Below are 23,527 nucleotides of genomic sequence, written 5' to 3' on the forward strand. Positions count from 1 at the left end.
TTGGGGGGGGAGGAAAGGGTTGGGGAAGGAAAGGGAAGGGGAAAATGACCACAAAAATAAGTGGAATAAAAAAAAATTTCAGCTTAAACTAAAGAAGAAAATGTGCTTACCCTCCATGGGTCTCCATACACGTCACCTCCCAGAGAAAGACGGGTGTAGATGTCTATGCTCAAGAGAAAGCCAGGGAGCCCATACTTGAGCAAACATATGTCCTCTATCATGGAGGTAATAAGTTATCTCTTCCATAGCAGCTATATGCCAAATCTGGCGTTTAATCGCAGAAAGAGACGGTGGGGAGGTATTTTTCCAATTAAGAGCTATCAGAGATTTGGCCGCCGAAAGAACATGCATAAGTAGTTTCTTTGAGAAACTGTTAAGATTTGGTGGTGAGCAGCATAACAAAAATACCCAGGGATCCTTTGTGACTGGGGATTCCAACAAAGAGTTCAAAAGGTCAGTAACCAAATCCCAGAAGGGGATAATATTTGGGCATGTCCACCAAATATGTAACATAGTGCCTCTATGGCCGCAACCTCGCCAACAGTCAGGTGATGAGGAGGGAAACATCTGATGGAGTCGTACAGGGGTATAATACCAACGGTAGTATATTTTGTATGAGGTTTCCTTAATTTTAGTGGAGATGAAGCATTTAGCAATATTAAGTCGGATTTCCTCCCAGTTTTCTTCCTCTGGAGGAGGGCCTAAATCTGTCTCCCACGCAACCTCATGAGATCTTGGGGAAGGAAAAGTTATGTCAAGAAAAATAGAGTAAAGTTGTGAAATCAGGCCTTTGGTAAGGGGAGAATATTTACAAAGGCGTTCAAAGGGCGTAAGTTCTCTGAGTACCGATGCAGAAGGTAGAGAACGCAGAAAATGACTAATTTGAAAAAATTCAAAGGGGCTTAATATTTGGGCTGGACATTGTGTTTGGAGTTCTGGTAGGGACAAACAGTGGCCCTGTGTGGAGAAATCTATAGGAAACTTAAAGCCCGCTTTGGACCATAAGTATGCTTTTTTAACAGAAGACCCAGGGGGAAACAAGGGATTGAACCAAATAGGAGTTAGGGGAGAAATGGAGGAGGTAAGATTCAATTTGAGTGAATGTCGGTCCCAGAGGGAGATATTAAATTTAAGGGCAGGAAGTTGTTTAATAGTGACAGGGCGCTGCAAGGGGGAAAGGCCCCAAATGGAGGTAAGGTCAGGAAGGGTAATATAGGCAGCTTCTAGGTCTAACCAGGAAGTGGATCCTGGGGGCGAAAAAGAGGTAACAATTTACGAGAAATGGGAGGCTAGGTAATAGAGTTTAATATCTGGAAGGCCTCTGCCACCAGCATCTACCGGTCTCTTCAAAACGTTGGCCGATATTCGTGGGGGTCTGTGGTTCCAGATAAAATGGACCAGAGCTTTCTGAATATCTCGGAGAAGGGTGGCCGGTACAGCAACAGGGAGTGTTTGGAACAAATAAAGCCATTTGGGTATGATGTTCATTTTAACCGATATGATCCTGCCCAGCCAGGAATTAATAAGACGATTCCAAGAGTTTAGATCAGCTTGCATTTTGGAAAAAAGAGGTGGAAAGTTCTCATGATAGAGAAGATCATAGCGAGATGTGAGATAAATCCCCAAGTATCGAATCCATTTGGGTTGCCATTTGAACTTAAAGGCAGCCTGGAGAGTCTCAGTAATTGGAGGAGGCACGTGGAGCAGCATGGCCTCTGATTTAGAGTAATTAATTTTATAATTAGAGATAGCACTATAGGATCGCAGAACGGTGAAAAGGTTGGGAAGGGAAATCTGTGGTTGGGTTAAGGAAAGCAAGATATCTTCCGCAAAGAGAGAAAACTTGGAGTGAGTGCGTCCCACCTGCACACCCCATACATCTGGGTGAGATCTGATCTGGGAGGCAAGTGGTTCTATCACGAGAGCAAATATGAGAGGGGATAGGGGGCAGCCCTGCCGGGTACCATTAGTAATGGAGAATGAATTAGAGGGGACACCATTAATAAGAACTTTGGCAGAAGGGGCTGAGTACAATGCTAATATTCCCGTGAGAAAGTCACCCGTGAAGCCAAATGCCTCAAGGGCGGCCCTCATGAAACCCCAGGAGATCCTATCAAATGCTTTTTCAGCATCAAGAGAGAGCATGATAATAGGGGATCTCCTGGAGTTTGTTATATGAATAAGGTCAATGGCCCATCTAGTGTTGTCCCTAGCTTGACGGCCTGGGACAAACCCAACCTGGTCATAGTGGATCAGGAAGGGAAGGAGGGCATTCAGTCGGTTTGCCAGAATCTTAGCATATATCTTTAGATCTAAATTAAGGAGGGAGATAGGTCAATAGCTGGCGCAATTAAGCGGATCTTTGCCTTCCTTAGGGATCACAATGATTCTGGCTTCCAACATTTCAGCGGGGAAATAGGTACCTCGAAATGCATTATTAAAGAGGATGTGCAGGTGGGGGGCAAGTAGATCCAAGAACTTCTTATAGTATGTTGCCGTGAACCCATCAGGGCCGGGGGATTTACCGGACTTTTGGGAACGTATGGCTTGTTCAATTTCATCGGATGAGATCTCAGCATTAAGATGTTCGAGAGCACTAGTGGACAGACGTGGTAATTGGGATTTGGCAAGAAAGTCGGAGATTAACCGGGAAGTAGGGATAATTGGCGGTGGATCTGAGGGGGCCGTGAGGTTGTAGAGATTAGAGTAATAAGACTGGAAGGCAGTTCGAATGCTTACTGGATCATGAATCAGTTGGCCATGAGAGTTACACATAGAGATAATATTTTTGTGGGTTCTGGCCGTGTGAAGACGAGCCGCAAGGATTTTATCTGCTTTGTCACCTTTTTCATAAAAAGTCTGACGAAGCCATCAAAGGCGCTTGGCCACCTGTTCAGAAGGAGATCAAGTTTAGATCTGATCTCCTGGAGGGCAACTAAGTTAGCAGGAGTGGGGGTGGATTTGTGCAGAGATTCCAAAGTGTGTAATTGAAGAGAGAGTTCATTGATCCGAGTAAGGGATTCTTTTTTTTTTCGTGATGCCATACTGATCAGGTGCCCCCGTAGCACTGCTTTATGTGCTGTCCAGAGAGTAGCTCTAGAAACATCTGGGTGATCATTAAAATCAAAGTAGTCTTTAATATGAGATTTAATAGAAGAAACTGTTTCTGGATTATGAAGTAGAGAATCATTAAAACGCCAGGTCATGGGACGAGGATGGGGCAATAGACCAGAGATATCGATGGAAATGGGAGCATGGTCAGACCAAACGAGAGGGTGAACCTGAACTGACTGGAGATGTAAGGTGAATTCATGACTGAGCAGGACCATATCAATACGGGAGTATGATTTGTGTGGGTGGGAATAGAACGTATACTCGCGAGCAGAAGGTTCTTTGATTCTCCAGGAAGCATAAAGAAGCTGAGATCGCATAAGGCTGTGGAGAGATCGTGAATGTCGAGAGTCTGAAGGGGGAGAAGATGCGGCCACAGGAGCAGAACGGTCTAGGGTATTATCCAAAACTGTGTTGAAATCCCCAGCAACAATAAGCTCACCTTGACGGAGCCTAGAAATAATAGAGTCTAATTTGGAAAAAACGTATGTTGACCCTGGTTAGGGGCATAAACATTTACTAGAGTGCACAGTCTATGGTTAAGCTTACCCACCAGGACAAGAAAGCGGCCTTCTTTGTCCGCAAATGAATCAGAAAGTTCAAAGGTGAGGTGACGAGCAAAAAGGATTGCGACCCCACGCTTTTTATTAGTATGGTCACAGGCGTGGTATGTATCAGAGTATGTCCTGGAACGGAGTTCTGGGTGGGAATTATGCAGAAAATGAGTTTCGTGCAGAAAAACTAAATCACCTTGATGTAGTTTAAGAGAAGCAAAAAGTTTTCCTCGCTTCTGGGGGCTATTGAGCCCCTTCACATTAAAAGATAAGACGTAGAGACCCATGGGTGGGAAACCAGAAGCAGAAAGCATAATAAGAGAGCATTAGAAACACAGGAGAGAATGGAAATGTAGTGTATAAGAGAGAATAGTATGTGGTCAGTGGATAGAGAGGGATGGGGGCAAGGAAAAAACTGAAAGGGAAGGGTAGGGTGAGTGGTCACTTGGCAAAATAGGCCAGGACCGATAGTGCTGACAGTGGGAAGGGATACTATGTGACAGTAAAGCACATAGGTCAGCGAAAGGGTTATAAACCCTAGGGAGGCATGGCCGAACAAAAGGGAAAGTCAACATAAGTATGTGGGATGGGAAAAGGCCCCTCTTGAAAGGCCTGAGATAATAAAAAACATATTGAACATTAATGCAAAGTATGCGGAACAGATGTATGAAGAAGAAAGGGGAAGTAGAAAAATAAATTAAAAAAACATATAAGATAACAACCAAATGAGATAATGATAAAAATAAAGTCAAATAAATAAATATTAATTAACGGTAGCATAATCAATAAAACAGTAATGCAACAGAAAAATATATTTTGATATAGAAACAAACTGATATATCAGATTACGGAATAATAAAGATTTCTTAGGTTTTGTAAGAAAAAAAAAAGAGAAAACATGGATAATCCCTCAGTAGAGGGAGCAAGACCACGATGGGTCCAATATAAAAAATAGAAAAACAGTAAATAAACCTGGTGAAATTAATCAAGTCCCAGAGGGTATAGCTGATGGTGAGGATGAAGCGAGGATGGTTGCCCATTCAGAACGTGGAGGCTGACGAGAATCCACTCTGGGGGGTCTCTGTGGTAACGGAAACAGGGTCGCATCCACAGTTCCATCTGGGGTGATGCCCAAAGTAGAGAGTAAGAGCTGAGCTTCAGAAAGCGATTTAGCTGTGAGTAGTTTACCTTGGTGCCAGACCATTAAACGAAATGGAAATCTCCAACGATATTTGATATCTTTTTGACGAAGCATGGTAGTGAAGGGCCTGAAATCTTTGCGTTTAGCCAAGGTAATTGGAGAGAGGTCTTGGAAAATTTGTAAGGTAGAGTTGTCGTAGGTTACTGTAAGAAGTTTACGGACTTCTTTCATGATGGCTTCTTTGGCGGTGAAATAGTGCATCCTAAGAATTACATCCCTAGGTTGAGATTGATCTTGTGGGCGGGGACGTAATGCACGGTGAGCTCGGTCAAGAAGAAGATGATCTTCAGGGGTCTCTGGGGAGAGCTGTGTAAAAAGTTTTTTGAGATAGAATTCAAGATGGGCAGGATCAACCTCCTCTGGGATTCCCCGGATTCTAAGGTTATTTCTTCGTGCTCTGTTATCTTGATCTTCCTGCGCTTCTTGTAACTGAGTGATATCCTGACGTATATGACGGAAGTTCGTATCCATAGTTTGTTGGAATGAGACTACTTCTTCCATGCGATGTTCCAGCTGATCGGTTCTCTCCGCGACATCAGTTTTTAGTGAGTGAAGGGCTTGGACAGAGGCTTTGACATCTTTCATTTCCTTTAGGAGGGAAAGAAAGTCTCGACGTGTAAGGGGTCCAAGGTCATCATCTTCCGAGTCAGAGTCAGAGCGTCTGTGAGAGGATGCAGGCTTATTGTGTTTGGGTTTAGATGAAGTTTTCTGCTGAGAGAGGTATGGAAGGAGGTCACCTCCAGAGGATTTCTTCCCAGCTCTAGGCATGTTAGAGGTAAGATGTGGAGGGCGGATGAGAAGTATGAGGGAGAGGAGAAGGCAGTGTTCCGCAGGTATATCTCAGGATCAAGAGGGGCAGGTAAATTGAAGTTAGAAGGGAGACATCTAAGCCATGGCGTCTGCTTTCAGGGGGATCAAGAGCACCAAAGTCACAATGGTCCCAGCAGGAAGTATATCAAATGTATGAACCCAGGTGTGCAGGGGGAGAACAAGGAGGATCCAGAAATGATGGCAGATCTGGGTACTTTCAGTGTAAAGGAGAAGATAAGTGGAGAATGCAGGTAAGTGGGCACGGTGGTTATGCAGCTCACTGGGTGGCCGTAGGCGACTCAGCCAGGGTCTAGTTGTGGCTTGTGATAGTGTTCTGCAGCAGCTGCAGGGGTCGGGTGATGCTGGGGGATAGCTCACCTTGGGTGATGTGGGGTAGAGAGAGACACGGTCGGCAGCGGGTGTAGAGGTGTCAGCCAATAATCAATGGCGCGCCGGCCGGGAGTCCAGTCTGCGGCCACCGCACCTCGGTTCAAGTCCCGGTGGCTGATGAGGCTGTATTAGCCGCAGGGCAGAATCCAGCAGGGGGAGGTGGGGGTGAGAGGTCCAGTCTGGGAGCGCCATGTGCACACACTTGCAAGTGTAAACTTAGCCTGCGGTTGCAGGGCAGGAGGTAGGCCTCTCCTGATGGTCGTCGGTGGTTGAGGAAGCCGCGCGGCAGTCTCCCTGCGGCAGAGGAAAGGTAGGGGCGGCAGGATCGCGTGGTGCAGAGCAGGCACAGCTACATAGAGGTGTTAGCCGAGCTATCGCGGCACGCTGGCCGGAAGCCTAGTCTACGGCTGCAGTTCCAGATGATCGCCGGCGGGTGAAGGAGCCGCGGGGTACGCGGGACAGTCTCCGGAGGCAGGGGGAGAGGCAAAGGATGCAAGGCTGGGACGGAGGTCCGGTCCAAGTACGCCCGCGTGGAGATGCCGGCCGGACTGTCGCGGCACGCCGGCCGGAAATTTAGGCCGCGGCTGTAGGGCGGGAAGTAGGCCTCACAGGGTGGCGGCTGCTGATGGTGCTGCGGAGATCGCTGAACGGTCACCAGAGGTAGGGGGGAGAGCAAGAGGTAATATGGGGGACAGAGAGGGCAGGAATCGGAGGTTTTTGTGCCTATTTATGGCTCAGGGAGGGAGAGCTCCATGAAAGTGCGACTTCTCTGAAGGACAGCTAGGCCACGCCCCCGGGAGACACTTTTATAATTCTAATATTTCTTTAAACATAATCTGAAGTTGTTCCCCTTATCTCCCTGGTTCCCTCTCTATACACTATACTGAGGGATATGTACAAGTCTACCTTCCAACCTTATAAGAACAGTATGCTCTTTTAATGCACATGCACAATAATATAAAGCTTGTTCTGCACTTTAAAGTTGCACTTACTTCTGCCCTAGAATAATTATTATTGGATGTTAATTACATTTGTTTAAATACTCATATTCCAGTACAAATATATTCGGCTAGATGTATTATAACATCTAAAATTCACAGAGGTATCTTTATTCCCCAAAAACAATATTAGCTGTCAGATTATAGAGTAAATAACCTGAAGAACAATCATGTTTTAAACTTTTCCAGTTTTGTTCATAACATCCAGAGGCATCAAAGAAATCCTCAGTTATGATCTAGAGATAAGTTTTGCTCTGGTGGTTTGTTAAACTATTTTGTGCAGCGTGCAACGGCAAAGTAAAACTAAGCTAAAGTCAAGCTGACTTGACAGCTTTATATTACTAATGCTGGGCATACACTATACAATTATCTGTCTGGCTGGTTGGAATGAAAACCTGGTAATGTATGGGAGCATATGACAGTCGATCGTATGGTTTTAAACACTGAAAAATGGCCAAAAAACAATTGTTCAAATTGGTTATTTCCACCAATTTGTCTGAACGACCATTTTTGTCTGTTTTCCAGTGTTTGTGAGCAAATGGTCGATTGTCATTTGTTCCCATACATTACCAGGTTTTCATTCGAACCAGCCAGATTGGACAGATATCTGACAGATAATTGTATAGTGGATGCCCAGCATAACAATCGTATCTTGTCCCAGAAACATCTACCAATAACCTTGGTGTACCTAACGAGGAACAGAGGTGGGGGAAAGCATCCTCTCACTGTTCAACCGTCTGCTTGGATAAGAATTCTGCCTATACTTCATCACCATAGCGATCTCACCCTCTGGTTGCTCAACAGCACCCCTACTGTACCTGGCCAGGGTTTGGAACTGTAGACTCTCTTCAGCCCCTCTCCCTAGCTATATAGCCTGTGCAGCTTGCCTGTCACTAGGCATCACTTTCTAAACCCATATCATAGACACCTCGGCTGGAGAAGTTGCCCTGTCTCGGGGCTCCATGCTGCATTTGATTGCCATAATCTGTACAGTTTTATTCAATTTGGTTAAATGTGCTAGTATATACATAAGTGTTTGGTCACATGCTGCTGCTAGTAGAACAAAATAAGAGTCTGGATTTTTACTGATTATTAATTTAGATACAAAGAGCATGAATGTATGGTCAAGAATGGGTACTTGATGGGCGGGAACTCTGGGTCATGATGGTAAATACATTGGTGGGTGGCTGCTGTTACTATCTGTCCTGGGCGTCATCATTTCTGAGGATCCTTTGATTATGTATAACAGAAGAATCATCTCTGTAGCAAAAAAAGTTTAATGAAATTTTGGTTCAGACTGGGAGGAGACTCATAGGAGAACTTTACAGAAACAGAAGGTAACCTAACCAGGGCCGCAACTAGGGGGGGGGCTAGAGGTGAACGTGCACCGGGTGCCAGAATGCAGGGGGTGAAAAAGGACTGACTCACGGTGGCTTGGGGGCTGCAGATTCAGAAAACGGCCATCCAAAAATGGCCACCGCTAAGGAGGAGACAGATGCTAGAGGTCCTAACTGGACCTCTAGTGTCTGTCTCCTCCTTGGCAGCGGCCATTTTTGGTTGGCCATTTTCAGCAGATTCCATGCAAATTAGCCGTCCGCATGGACTCTGCTGAAAACGGCCATCCAAAAATGGCCGCCACCAAGGAGGAGAAAGACACTAGAGGTCCTACTGGACCTCTAGTGTCTGCAGGCCAGCGCAAGTGTCGGGAGAAGATGCTGAAAGCTGCATCTTCTCCTGTGAAACCCCCTGGCAACGAGCAATAAACCCTAAAGCAACGAGCATGAAACCCCCTGGCAATGACCATGAAACCCCCTGGCAACGAGCATGTAACCCCATGACAACGAGCATAAACCCCATGGCAATGAGCATGAAACCCCATGGCAATGAGCATGTAACCACTGGCAACCAGCATAAACCCCATAGCAACGAGCATAAAACCCCATGGCAACGAGCATGTAACCCCTGGCAACCAGCATAAACCCCATAGCAATGAGCATGTAACCCCATGGCAACGAGCATGAAACCCCCTGGCAACGAGCATAAACCCCATAGCAATGAGCATGGAACCCCATGGCAACGAGCATGAAACCCCCTGGCAATGAGCATAAATCCTATCGCAACAACCATGAAACCCCCTGGCAACGAGCATGTAACCCCTGGTAATGAGCATGTAGCCCCCTGGCAACGAGCATGTAACCCCCTGGCAATGAGCATGTAACCCCATGACAACAAGTATAAATCCCATGGCAACGAGCCTGAAACCCCATGGCAATGAGCATGTAACCCCTGGCAACCAGCATAAACCCCATAGCAACGAGCATGAAACCCCATGGCAACGAGCATGTAACCCCTGGCAACCAGCATGAACCCCATAGCAATGAGCATGAACCCCCATGGCAATGAGCATGAAACCCCCTGGCAACAAGCATAAAATCCCCTGGCAATGAGCATAAACCCCATAGCAACAAGCATGAAACCCCCTGGCAACGAGCATGAAACCCCCTGGCTACGAGCATGTAACCCCTGGTAATGACCATAAAACCCCTGACAATGAGCAGGTAATTTTAAAGTAATTAGAAGCCTTACTGTGGGGCATAAAATGGTGTTGGGCATATATTCAAGTGGCACTTTGGTAATAGGCATTATAGTGTGTGGCATAATGTGTAATGGGCATTATTGTGTGTGGAATAATGTAAGTCACTATACCAGGGACGTTTGACTAGTGCACTGCCTTATGGAGGAGCAAGGACAAAATCCAGGTACGGGAAGGGAGGGGGCACAAAATTGCTGCCTTGCACCGGGTGACAGATATCCTAGTTTCGGCCCTGACCTAACCTGGCAGGTCTCTTACTCCAAGGATTGGTCATTATATTGGCAGGTACTTATTATTGCTTGATTTTATAATTCTATGGCATTGATTACGTCAGGTCTATTACTGTGACAGATATTGTAATTACTGATAGTTTATGTAGATGCTTTTACGCCAATAATTGTTATTTTGCTTTTCTTGTACTGTGTTCTCTTTTACTAATGCAGCAAGTATTTTTATTTTGCTATTTTTATTGCTTCATTACTTATTGGAGAGCTTTCTCTTCATATTGGTTTGTGTGAATAGTAGCAGTATTTGGATATTGTGCAGTTATTTGTCCTACCCTAGGATTTATAGTTACATAATTACTCTGTGTTTATATTTTCCATACCAATTTCTACACCTTTACCTGAGATATTGAACATTCAGTATGAAAACGCCATTCACAATGCCACGTGTATTAACAAATGCAGATGTGATCTTCTAAATGTCTAAACTAAGAGTGCAAGTGTATAATTTCTAAAAGCAATTCATTTATTTGGCTAACATATTACATAATAATTGTACTTTAGTAAATAGTCTCAGCTTCTTGTCCACTCCTCCATCAGTGCAGAGTACGGGCAGTTGTGCTTTGTATAAAGACCATACCGTGCTGCTTATTTACCCCCTTTTCTAATACATGCTGTATTTTCCTTTCTATACTGAACAGTTGGTGCTGGCGGAGGAGCCTGATGAGGCTGCAGCTCCCCCTGCTGGCAGGCATTCTGTGAGAAGGAGCAGTCTAATAATTGACAGCGATAAAGAGATTGCAAGCAAAATTATGCAACAGCAAACAAAGGATCCGCATATATATACCCAAACAGCGGTATGTGATTACACAACAGTCTCAGACATTTGCCTTTTAACACCAGATTGGATATGTCACAAAGATATTTAGGGGCTATGTAGAAAATTTAATTGTGCCACGAATTGCCTTGGATTTTAAATGTACAAATCCATTTTCATGTCATATCTTATTTACCACAATAAACAGGGGTGTGCCGTACTAAACTATGCCATACAGGTGTGTTGATAGATGTTTCACCAAATTTTAATGGTTTTGAACTACCGCTATGTACTAAGGTACACACATCAGTGATTGGCACATCAGTGCTAAAACGAAATGATGATTAAAGCCGCGTATCCACTATGTGATGTTACTGAGCGATTGCACGATTACGACATCGTAATCGTGCAATCGCTCAGTAATCGTGTACTACTCTGTCGGAAGCGACCAGCGATGCGCGCTCAGACTGGTCGTTTCCAACATCAATCATCTACTGAACATACTGGTCAATCTACCGATAATGACAGATTGCCCATGTTCAGAGATGACTGATGTGCATACACTGAACGATCAATTGTTCAGTGTAGGCACTGCAGGGGGAAGGGGAATGATGGTATGATTACGATATCGTAATCGTACTGTTGTGCCAGTATCTGCTAGTGGATACATGGATATAGAATCCCAATGCATGCAGGAACACTCCACAAATCACATAACAAATACACATACACTGATCAGACATAACATTAAAACCACTTACAGGTGATGTGAATAACATTGATTATCTTGTTACACTGTCACCTGTCAAGAGGTGGGATATATTAGGCAGCAAGTGAACACTCAGTTCTTGGAGTTGATGTGTTGGAAGCAGAAAAATGGATAAGCGAAGGATCTGAGCAATGACTGGGACAGAGCACCTCCAGATTGCAGATCTTGCAAAGTGTTCCTTGTATGCAGTGGTTAGTACCTACCAAAAGTGGTCCAAGGAAAGACAAGCAATCCAGCGACAGGGTGATGGGCGCCCAAGGCTCATTGATGCTGATGGGGAGTGAAGGCTAGCCCATCTGGTCCAACCCCGCAGAAGAGCTACTGTAGCACAAATTGCTGAAAAAGTTAATGATAGAAAGGTGTCAGAACACAGAGCATCACAGTTTGCTGTGTATGGGGCTGTGTAGCCGCCGACCAGTCAGAGTGCCCGTGCTTACCCCTGTCAACCGCAGAAAGTGCCTACAATGGGTAAATGAGCATCAGAACTGGACCATGGAACAATGGAAGAAGTTGGCCTGGTCTGATGAATCACATTTTGCTTTACAGCATGTGGCCGGCCGGGTGCGTGTGCGTCATTTACCTGAGAAAGAGATTGCACCGTCCAGGATGCACTATGGGAACAAAGCAAGCTGGGGGATGCAATGTGATGCTCTAGGTAATGTTTTGCTTGCAAAGCTTGGGTCTGGCATTCATGTGGATGTTACTTTGACAGGTACCACCTACCTAAACATTGTGGCAGACCAAGTACACTTCTTCATGGCAATGGTATTCCGTGAGGCCTCTTTCAGCAGGAAAATGCGCCCTGCCACACTGCTAAATTTGTTCACAAATGGTTTGAGGAACATGACAAAGAGTTCAAGTTGTTGACTTGACTCCAAATTTCCCAGATCTCAATCCGATTGAGCATATGTAGAAATTAAACAAGTCCGAGCCATAGAGACCCCACCTCATAACTTACAGGATTTAAAGGTCTTGCGCAGTCTATGCTTCGACAGGCCAATGCTGTTTTGTCAGCATGAGGGAGATCTACACAATATTAGGCAGGTGGTTTTAATGTTATGGCTGATTGGTGTATATACTAATAGACAACTCTAGGCCAGAGGTTCTCAAACTTGGTCCTCAGGACCCCAAACAATGCATGTTTTCCAGGTTTCCTCACAGAATCACAAGTGAAATAATTTGCTCCTCCTGTGGATATTTTAAAATGTGTCAGTAGTAATGAATACACCTGTGCACCTGCTAGGCGAAATGGAAAATGTGAACTGTGTGGGGTCCTGAGGACCGAGTTTGAGAACCACTGCTCTAGGCATATTTTTTTGGAATGGCCACATGGGCCCATGGCAGGGGTAACTGAAGTGGAGTGTTTGTACTCAGATCACATAGCACATTATTTATTTTTCATTACATATTCAGTGTTATTTGCCTATAAACTTTTAACCATGCACTGACAAAATAAGTTATTTAAATTGATATATTTTTTGGAGTGTTACGGTGGTTAGGCAAAGAGGGTATGGATGGCATGGAAAATGTGGTCTTTGGGGCAAGAAATTTATTTCCGGACTGGTGACACAGGTTATATAATGCAGCTGCTGCTTTACCCAAAGAAACATTAGCTGAATAGTGAATTACTTCAATCTGATGGTTTAGGTCCCTGTGACACTGCAGCACATGAAGCCTAGAACCTCAGCCTCTCTCTTTACGTCTCCAACCTATGGTGAGTACAGTAAGTTATCATTGTTTCCACTTAATGCGTTTGGTTATTGTGTATATATTTTATGCCACATACTATTGCATTAAAATGGCAATACTATATGTAGCACTTCTTTTTTACTCTTCTGTATTAGAACAGTTCATGTCCCCAGAGTTGACTGCACTGTGGACTAGGTGTGCTTTGCTGGAGCCCCGGCAATATATACAGGAAAGGGAGGAGGAATCCATGAGTGAGATGGAGGTGAGAGCTGGCACCAACACAGGGACAAAACAGTCATTATAAGTTGCTAGTAGGAGAAGACTAGGGATGCTGAAATATATCATGTGTTCTTCATCAGATGGTACGCGCAGCCACAGAGTCTGCTGTCAGTCTACTGCTGTCCTCAGGTGGGCTTTCATTTCTGCCTTTCACCGGCTGTGGAAACTTCTGAGAGGTCTCACATGTAACACTGTGGGAGGGGAAGGGTGTTTTCCTATTTCTCTCCTACCCTGTTGGGAGGTATGTTGGCTAAGAAATGCTTTGGCACTGACTGCTGCCCACTGCTACACATAATCAGCTGGTATGGATTGGGGTTGTGGTTGCCTTAAAGTGCCTACGCACTAGATGATATTTTACACGATTTGCCTGATTTTGACGCATTGGAATGACGGTGTAAAATATGTGCAAATTGTGCATGTCCACTCACGATAATGATGGCAGTGCGCGTACCCGTGGGTCGTCCGTCGTATCTTCAGATCTTGTCTATAGCAGGCAAGATCTGCCAATCTGCACTGGAAATCATTAAGGACGCATGATAGATCATTGGTCAGATTGGACACTTTTAAGCACCATATCGTGTCCTGGAGTGCCGGGGAGAGTTCAAGGGGCATCGTGAGCACATTGTCTAGTGTGTACCCACCTTTAGCGAGATTCACAACTTATGTACATGTTCATACACACACATACATACTAAGGCCTTCAATTACTTTTTTCGGCATTTTAGAAGTCTCTTTGGAAGTGTCTGAAGAGGAGCGGTCTCGGCCCATTTTGTTTACACCTGAAGAGAGAAGGTGAGTGAAACCTGTTAGGTTTAAAAGGTAACATAATTCTCCAGTTCACTGACTGGTGGACGTAGCACAAAGCCTTTCGCTGCTCACATGTAGTTCAGCAAGCTCATTAAGAAAAGTGAACTTGATATTATAAATATGAAAAAAAAATAAAACAATCCCATGACAGGGCCCAGATAACATCCAGTTTTCCTTTTCATTAATCATATCGCTGTATGAACTCATGTGCCATAAAATAGGAAACTCTGTACCTTACTGCAAATAACATGCAGCATCTGCTCTGGCCCATGTGAAGCTTAAATAGGTTTTAGTTTTTTATTATCAGCTCAGATATAAATGTCACTGAAATACAGTGGAAGTCTGGAAGTTGGAGACAGGCTTGTATTATAACATGACTGTGACGGGAGATAAATAAAAATGTATTTCTCTGCTGCCAACCCTTTGTCAGGAAGTATGATCCACACACCACCCAGATCTCCTGAGTCCTGACTGTAGGGGGCTTATTAACTTGATGACTTTCCAATACGCTATCAATTACTTAGACAAGCAATACCCAAGTCATAGTATTACACTGTAAACTAGTAGTCTTGCCATAACTCATCACGTCCTGCCACTGAGACCTGTTAGCCTTAATTATTATCTACACCATTAATAATTATCACACTTCTATACCTTATAACAGACTATGTGGTCATGTATTTAACGCTGCTAAAATTTTGATTGCGACTAACTGGAAAAAAACGTATTCACCCCCCATTCCTGCATTACTCAATAGAATATGGTACCACTGCTTCCATGGAATATATCACTGCTCTTCTCCATGACAAAATGCCAAAATTTCATGAAGTATGGGCCCCCTGGTACTTTCATTTTAATAGGACCCTTCCAGGTCTAGTTTGACCCTCATTTTGTACTTTTGAATCTGTTCTTGTTATTTGTTTTTTTATTGTTATTTTATTAATATTGCTGCTTGGTATCCTCTCTCCTCCCCCCCCCTTTTTTTTTTCTCTTCTTTCCCTCTCATCTATTTTCTTTTATTCTATATTCAATATTGTATTTATTAGATATTATTGATTTTTATACCTAATTTTCTCAGACCAAATTCCAGACAAGGTAGTTTGATGTTTTTTCAATGTTTTTCTTTTCTATGGCTGTAAGTTATTGTTATCTTTTTTTCTTTATTTGTTATCTACCTTTTGAAAAATAAAGAGATAAAAAAAAATTAAATTATTATCACAGCCTTACTGCTAACTTACAAGTAGCATAAATGGTCTATTTATCCTCAGAGACTAGAATTATAGGTGTATATTTATTAACCAGCGGGTTGCCAAAGTGGCGGTTATGACCAATAGATTTAGAATGAATATAGAAATAAATGCTAAGAAAGCCTGATTTATTATTTATTTCTGTTGCCATTTAAATCTATCAACATCTATGAAAATTTTTTCCCTTGCTGGGCACAGTGACGTTGAAAGGGGAGGGGGGGAGAGATACCCGGGCTTCATGGAGGAGCCCAATGGGGGGGCCAGGTCTAACGTCATCCTCTCCCTTACCTCACTACAGCCCTGGGCAGGTATTCAGGGAGGCAGTGAAGCTGTTAATGTTTGTGTGCGTATGTGGGGGGGGGGATGAGGGCATAATTATCTCCTATGTGTGGTGGACATCCACACAGACATAACTCCTTACACCAATACATCAGGCATAACCTCCTGCACATTTTCCTTTAATCAACTTTATTCCAGAAAATACATCATTACTATGGGCCTAATTCTGAGTTGCTCACTGTGGCGAATTTGCAAATTTTTGCTTATCTCAGGCTGACTCTCTCCATCTGTTCAATAGGCATTTCTGGGCAATAACATTGCGGATGCACACAAGAGATCCGCCATGTGTGAATGTTGTGGGCATGTAGCCAGTGTTCAATGCTATTCTAAGGTGCGCGTATAGTTAAGGGTTGCCAGTTTTTGACAGATCTTTCGCACCCAGCATGGTGCAGGTGGCTGCTTTGTGTGCTACTCAGACTCAGGCCCTGAATGTTCCCTGCATGGCAGATGGTTAGAATTATTACACTTTATGCAGTTCTAGTTTTGGAATGTGACTGGATAACCAATTTTTCCAAATTCTATAATATTGGACTATTGTCACCAATGGCGTAACTAGGGTATTTGGAGCCCAGGGCAAGTTAAAAAACAGAGCCTAAAACCCCCAGCCCCCTCAAGTAGGTGCGCGCGCCGAAAAAGTGGACGTGGCCACATGCAACAAGGGGTGTGGCCACTGCAATGGGGGCATTGCAACATGACACACCACCGTTTCTTGTCACTCTGGGAACATTCCTTCCCATTCCATATGCACCTTAATGCCCCAAGTAGTAGTGCCCCTCATGCAATGACCACTGTAATAGTGCCCCTTATGCAGTGTCCCCAGTAGCAGTGCCCCCTGGAGTAGAGCCCCCAGTAGTGCACCCTTATACAGTGCCCCCAGTGATGCACCCTTATAAAGTACCCACAGTAGCAGTCCTCCTCCTATGCAGTGTCCCGAGTAGTAGTCCCCCTCTTACGCAGTGCCCCCAGTAGTGGTCCTCCCTATGCAGTGCCCCCAGTAGTGGTCCTCCCTATGCAGTGCCCCCAGTAGTGGTCCCCCCCTATGCAGTGCCCCCAGTAGTGGTCCCCCCCTATGCAGTGCCCCCAGTAGAAGCCCCCCCCTCCCCCCAGTCTGGCAGACAAAGACAAACACGTTAAGAAAAAAAACACTTAACTGAATCCCCACTCCTGCACCCGCAGTTGTCGTCCGCTCCTCCGCCCTCATGGGCTGGCCTGCCCTGCATTATTCTCTCCCATCACCCACTGCAGCAGTCGGAAGATGGGGATCATGAGTGAGCTCCAGCCCGGCTCTGGCAGTGGGCGCAGCAGTCAATGAGAGTCTGTCTGACTCTCAGTGGCTGGCTGCCAAAACAAACACACTGCCACCGGGTAGTACAAGTGTACTAGCCGGTGGGTGTGAATGTTACTGTGTAGTGCACTACACTGACCACCCGTGTCCTGGACCGCGGTCGGTAGCGCCCCGTCCGATGACGCCCAGGGCACAAGCCCCGCTCAACACCCCCCCTCCAAGTTACGCCACTGATTGTCACACCCTCTGAGGGGAAATAGCCCTGACACAGTACATTTGATAGTCCATCCGGCCAATTGTCAGATACACAAAGCTTTTCTGGAAATGGAACGGCAGGGACAGGAGGACAGCTGGCTTTGAGGCCCCTTGGTGATAGGTAAACAAATTAACATTTGAGCATCACTATCTTAGGGACTTGTTAACATTCCATTAACTCCAAATTTGCAAATTTAGGCCTTCAAGTAATAATTTCTAAATGGGCAAGTTTCCAATATCAATACTCTAATTCACATATAGAGATTGTAGCTCTGATTCAAAGGTGGCCCCGATGTTGGACGCAGTGGGCACTTTTTTGCTACTGCACATGCGCCAAAGCAACACTGTGCACATGCATTGATTGGTTAGCGACAACGGTCGCAGAGAGGATTTATTCACAAGGTGAGTGACAGGTAGTCAGCCTTTGGGGGTAGCGGGATGGCTAGAAAAACGCAGGCATATCGGGACCATTTCCCGGTATTGGCATGTGCTTGTCCATGGCCACCACACAGTTAAAGCTGTCATCCCAGGATGCACTGGGCCCCCTCCTATGCCCCGCCCCCAGGCCAAGGCACCTCAGTTTTAGTAGCAAGCCATAGGCCGGAGGAGAGGAAAAAATAGGAAGGAAGTCTGGAACACACAGGAATCACATTCTCACAGAAAAGGAGACAGAAACTGGCAACCAGAATCTCACCCTACAGAAGCACAGGGCGTCAGGGTGGGCGTCCTGTGGACCCTAAGGACTTCGTAGAAACTGAGATAACAAAGGTAAGTTCTTACCATATCTCTCTTCTCCTTAGGGATCCACAGGGATAACTTGGCAAATGTGTCAAAGGCGTAATGCCTGACAAAAGTATGGACAGAGGACAACGTGGCCGCAAAGCTGAACAGCCGAGGTGCCACGGCGAGCTGCCCACAAAGGACCCACAGACCTCGTAGAATGCGCCTTCACAGAGGGTGGCACTGGAAGACCCTCTTGAGTGTAAGCCTCAGAGATCGCCAGGCAAATCCACCGTGCCAAGGTCTGCTTATTGGCAGGCCAACCCCTCCTTTGAAAGCCCTACAGGACAAACAAAGAATCCGATTTTCATAAAGAAGTGGTACGGTCCAAATAAATCCGCAGCGCCCGTACCACATCCAACGAGGCCTCACCGGTCAAGAGATCCGAGCAATTAAATGCTGGGACCACAATTTCCTCATTAATATGGGAACCAGACACCATTTTAGGAAGGAATCCAGGGCGGGTCCGAAGAACTGCCCGGTCTGAGGGAAAAATCAGAAAGGGGAGGCGATAGGAGAGAGCCCTCAGATCCGACACTCTTCTGGCCGAAGCAATAGCCATAGCCAGAAGGAACACTGTCTTTGTCGTAAGCCATTTCAAATCCACCAAACTCAAAGGTTCGAATGGAGGACCTTGGAGCGCCCTCAGAACCACAGCCAGATCCCAAGGAGCCACCGGAGGGACAAAGGGAGGCTGGATGCAAAGGACACCCTGCATAAAGGTACGGATATCAGGCAGCGTAGCAATCCTACGCTGAAACCAAAACAGACAGCAGACATGCACCTTCAGTGAGGCGAGGCGTAGACCTAGATCTAAGCCCGGCTGTAGGAAAGCCAGCATTCTGGATAGCCGAAACCCCTGAGGATTGTACCCTCTAGGGCGACACCACTCAAAATAAGTATGTCACACCCTGTGGTAAATTCTAGCCGAAGCAGGTTTCCGAGCTCGCAGCATGGTATTCACCACAGATCTGGAGAAACCCTTAGACCTCAAGAGGGAAGTCTCAAGAGCCACGCAGTCAAAGACAGATGACTCAAGTCCGGGTAGACGCAAGGACCTTGAGACAACAGGTCCGGGCGTTGAGGCAACAGCAATGGAGTGTTGATGGACAGACACTGAAGATTTGAGTACCAATTCCGTCTGGGCCACGCAGGCGACACCAGCAGGATCTTGCCTCCTTCCTGTTTAAACTTTCGAAGTACTCGAGACAGAAGGGAGAACGGAGGAAACAGGTAGGCGAACCGGAAGGTCCACTGTACTAACAGAGCGTCCAACAGGAGATCCCCTGCGCCTCTTGTTCAGGATCTGTACCCCCACAACTTGCGGTAGAGTCTGAAGGCCATTAGGACTATTTCGGGAAGAGCCCACTTGTCTACCAGAAGTTGAAACACCTCCTGGTGAAGAGATCAATCCCCCGGATGTACATCGTGACGGCTAAGGAAGTCCACTTCCTAGTTGAGTACTTCCAGACTGAACACAGCCGAAATGGCTGGGAGATTGTCTTCCGCCCAAGTCAGAATGTGGGATACCTCCCTTAAAGCCGCTTGACTTCGAGTTCCTCCTTGACGGTTTAGGTAAGCCACCATGGTGACGTTGTCTCACTGAACCTGCACGGGTTTTCCCTGCAGGAAAAGTCTTGCTTGTTGCAGCGCTCTGAACACTGCCCGAAGCTTCAATATATTGATCAGCAGGAGCGATTCCTCTGATGTCCACCGGCCCCAGACGTCTTGTACTCCAAGCCTGTTTCTTGGGCGTAGCGGTCTTTATGGGGTCAGAAAGTCTCGGGAAGGACTGCACCTTAAATTTGCCCTGTGGGCGATAGGGACGAAAGGACGGGTTCTTAGACCCTGATGGAGTCTGGGCCGAAGGCAGACATGCTGATTTGGCTGCCGCCAGAGTGTCCACAATTTTGTCCAAAGCAGGCCCGAACAGTACCTGATCATTATAAGGTAATCCTTCCAAACCCTTTTTGGATTCAGCATCCGCTCTCCAAGAACGTAACTACAAGGAGCGGCGAGCGGACACAGTCGCGGCGGAAATCCTAGAAGTCAGAAGACTAAGATCCAAGGCCGCTTTGTTAATACGTAGCAGAATCCCGGAGATTACCCACTAACACAACCTGTTCTCTGGTAACTTCCGCAGCAAATTATGCTTCCAATGCATCTGCCCATCTTTACATAGCCTGGGCCACCCAGCAGACTGCCATAGTTGGCCTGGATGCTCCTCCAGCGAGGGAATAGATGGATTTAAGGTACAGTTCTACCTTACGGTCTGTAGCGTCTGTCAGCAAAGATATTGACGGCATAGGTAGAGTCGCGCTCTTTACTAAGCACGTAACATGAGAATCCACCTGAGGGGGAGATTCCCATTTACTGAAATAATCCTCTGCGAAGGGGTATGCACGTGCCAAACGTTGTTGAGGCTGAAAAATCTTACCTGGAGATCTCCACGCCTCCTCCAAGTGATCCACTAGCTGACCCGATTGGGGAAGAACTGCTGCTGCACCCCTAACGTCCTTAAAATAAGCATGTGCAGACGCTGCAGGTAGGTTGTCGTCAGTAATCACCATGGCCGTACAGACCGCCCGTATGAGACCTGGAATATATATTTTGGACTTAACCTCCGCCACTAATTGAGGAGCATCAGTGTCCGATAAATCCAAAATCTCGCCATCATCAGACGACCCGACACCATCATCTATTTGTGTAGATGGAAATGACAGTAGCGGTCTTTTAGCAGGTGTTGGGTCCTGCTCTGCAATATTCTGCGCCGTAGCAGGCACAGAGTGCGCCCAAACAGGTTCCACCAGAGGAAGAACCTGCTGAGGGGGACACTGCCACCTGTCTCGGATCCCCTAATACGGGGGGAGGGACAACCACCTGCTGTGCGAACCCTAATTGGGGAAACACAGGGGGGGCTGTTAACCTATTCACAAGGATATTCAAGGCTTGTGCAAAGGAAGCCCATGGGGGTTCCCGCTGGGTACAGCAGAGGTACCAGGAAGGGACAGACATGTAGCACATATATCATCCTGAAGTATCATCCCCTCACCCACACCCGCTCTACACCTAGAGCAGGAAAACATGAGAGGTGCACCCCTAGACACAGAATCCTCAATGGACATAGTGGTATGTGATTTTCCCACAGTAATAAACACTTTAAACTAAGGTAAATTCCCACCCTGACAGTACTGGTACCGAGAGGGCTGAACAAGAAGAAGTACTAGGGATAGCATAAAAGTCACATACAATGCATAAATTCCTGCACTAATTGCTTTATCACTTACACAGACCTACAGCCTGGCAGTGGTAGCGCTACATACGCTGACCTTGACAATGGAGGAAAGGTATGCAACGGGGGACCCTGGCTTCATACCAGCTTACTGCGCATTCCAAGTTGGCCGCCAGAGAGAGCAAGAGAGGCGGGTCCGGGGGAGAACTCTGCCTCAGCCTGCCAAATCTCTGAGGAAAAGGTGCTGAGAGCAGCGGGGGGCGGGGTGGGGCCTCCTGTGCTTGACCAGGGAAGGCGCCCTCCCTTGGCACGCTGTTAACCCCCGGGATGCTGGAGCACTTCCATAATGCTCCAGCCCCGTATCCCTGGTGGCCTAGTGTGAGCGCAGGATCAGTACCTGTCTCCACTGTCGTGCCGTCCCCAGGGAGCCCTGGGGGCACTGGACTGTGTGACAGCGGGCGCCTATCCACAGACGCTGCTGCTTACCTGCTGCTGTACCCTGTAAATCCGGCCACAGTCCTAGACCCCCGGGGGTTCCACTAGCTGGAACCCCAAGAGCCCGCCGAGTTCCCCGGATCGCTACCGGTGGTCGGCGTCGGAGCGGCAGCACGGACTTCCGCTGGACTGTCCATGCTGCCACTCAAAGTTCTTTCCAGCTCTTCATGTGCAGTGACCCAAGTCTGGCCGGGCACCAACTGAAACTGAGGGGCCTTGGCCTGGGGGCGGGGTATAGGAGGGGGCCCAGTGCATTCTGGGATGACAGCTTTAACTGTGTGGTGCCCATGGACAAGCCCATGCCAATACCCCAAGGTATCCCTGTGGATCCCTAAGGATCCTGGAGTAGAAATCTTATTTTGGAAGAAGTTTTAATGGCATTGTTTGTGTCAATTTAAGGCGGCTACCAAAGGGAACCTTCCTTGTTGTCACATAGAAAATCCTTGCTGTCTTTCAGAGCGGTCTCCATCCAGGATGACAGAGTACTACCAATGGTCTCCGAGATGCCAGAGCTCACTGTGGAGATGCCTGAAAAGGATGAGATAATACTGAGTGATGTACAAAGGTGTCGTATAGTGTCCATGTCTCTGTCTTCATGTAATTTACCTTTGCGCTTTCCGTGGTCTCATTTGCTCTTTCTGCTCTCACTTTAGGAATTTGGATTCTGAGATTGACAGTTGTGGACATGCTGAGTTTCACAGTCTCACGCCCCATTCTTTTTCTCGCTTGTTGGTCTCCAGGTTCTTCTATAGCTGTCTTGGTGAGTGTCTTGTATTACTTTTGATTATTGCAAATTGCAATATTCAATTCATTAAGTATTATCATGTCATTTCCATTAGTGTTTGTTAAGCTTGTGATGCCAATAACAGTCTAGTTTGTCCTCTAAACTTCTATTGACTGCTATAAATGTACTTTGAGTTTCTGGTGCTAAGTACACAGTTTTGTGTCCACAGTGCTCTGCACACAGCAAGTTATACACCTGGAGCAGACTGAGCCGTATGGGCCTATACTCATCACTCCTGGAAAGCACTACTCACAGGACTGAGGATACCTCTTATTCTGTTTCATATAGTTTTTATCTAAAATGAGTTGATACAAATGAATATTTAATTTTTTAATAAATTAACTTATGTGGCAATTCTTAACGCTTCTGCAAACACAGTTCATTTTCTGTCAAAATTATACAAGGTTTTGTACTTAAGTCAAAAGATTGGGTAAAATTACCAAGAAATCACAATTTTAAGTAAAGAGAAATATCTAATAGTTAAGTTAGAAATAGGCTAGAAAGAGGGGACGATTTGGGGATGATAGTTATAAACTCTAAAGAAGTCTTCACTTACTCCATGACCTCTGTAATATTATAGTCACAACCTAAATTAATTAGAGATACTGTAACAAACAATGATATGGCTCATTATTTAATAATACAACAACAGAACATTACTACATGGAGTTTATTATTATTGAAAATGTCACAATTCTTATGGGATAAAATTGGTGATAAACATTTAGAAATATAAAGAGCAAAACTGTTTTTTTTACATGCGTAGATCTGCCACCTCAGTAAGGCTAAAAGGAATGGACAAACAAATGCTCACAGTTTGGCTTTATAAACTGACTCAACTCTATCACTTTTGTGTCACCCTCAATAA

At 45.8% G+C, this 23,527-nt stretch overlaps 1 protein-coding gene across 1 annotated transcript in view; it reads left to right on the forward strand.

Moving 5' to 3' along the window:
* REC8 (REC8 meiotic recombination protein) overlaps nt 1-22,920 on the forward strand; it is a 115,318-nt gene extending 92,398 nt beyond the window's left edge. The window contains exons 13-20 of the mRNA XM_088470254.1: nt 10,583-10,738; nt 13,115-13,181; nt 13,312-13,418; nt 13,516-13,564; nt 14,161-14,227; nt 22,333-22,440; nt 22,529-22,635; nt 22,829-22,920. Of these exons, the coding sequence (XP_088326380.1) occupies nt 10,583-10,738; nt 13,115-13,181; nt 13,312-13,418; nt 13,516-13,564; nt 14,161-14,227; nt 22,333-22,440; nt 22,529-22,635; nt 22,829-22,920 (753 nt within the window). The remainder of the gene's footprint in view (nt 1-10,582; nt 10,739-13,114; nt 13,182-13,311; nt 13,419-13,515; nt 13,565-14,160; nt 14,228-22,332; nt 22,441-22,528; nt 22,636-22,828) is intronic.
* Nucleotides 22,921-23,527: the final 607 nt, after the last annotated feature.

This window comes from Taudactylus pleione, unplaced genomic scaffold, assembly GCF_031769625.1.
Source record: "Taudactylus pleione unplaced genomic scaffold, aTauple2 ptg000095l, whole genome shotgun sequence".
NCBI lineage: Eukaryota > Metazoa > Chordata > Amphibia > Anura > Myobatrachidae > Taudactylus > Taudactylus pleione.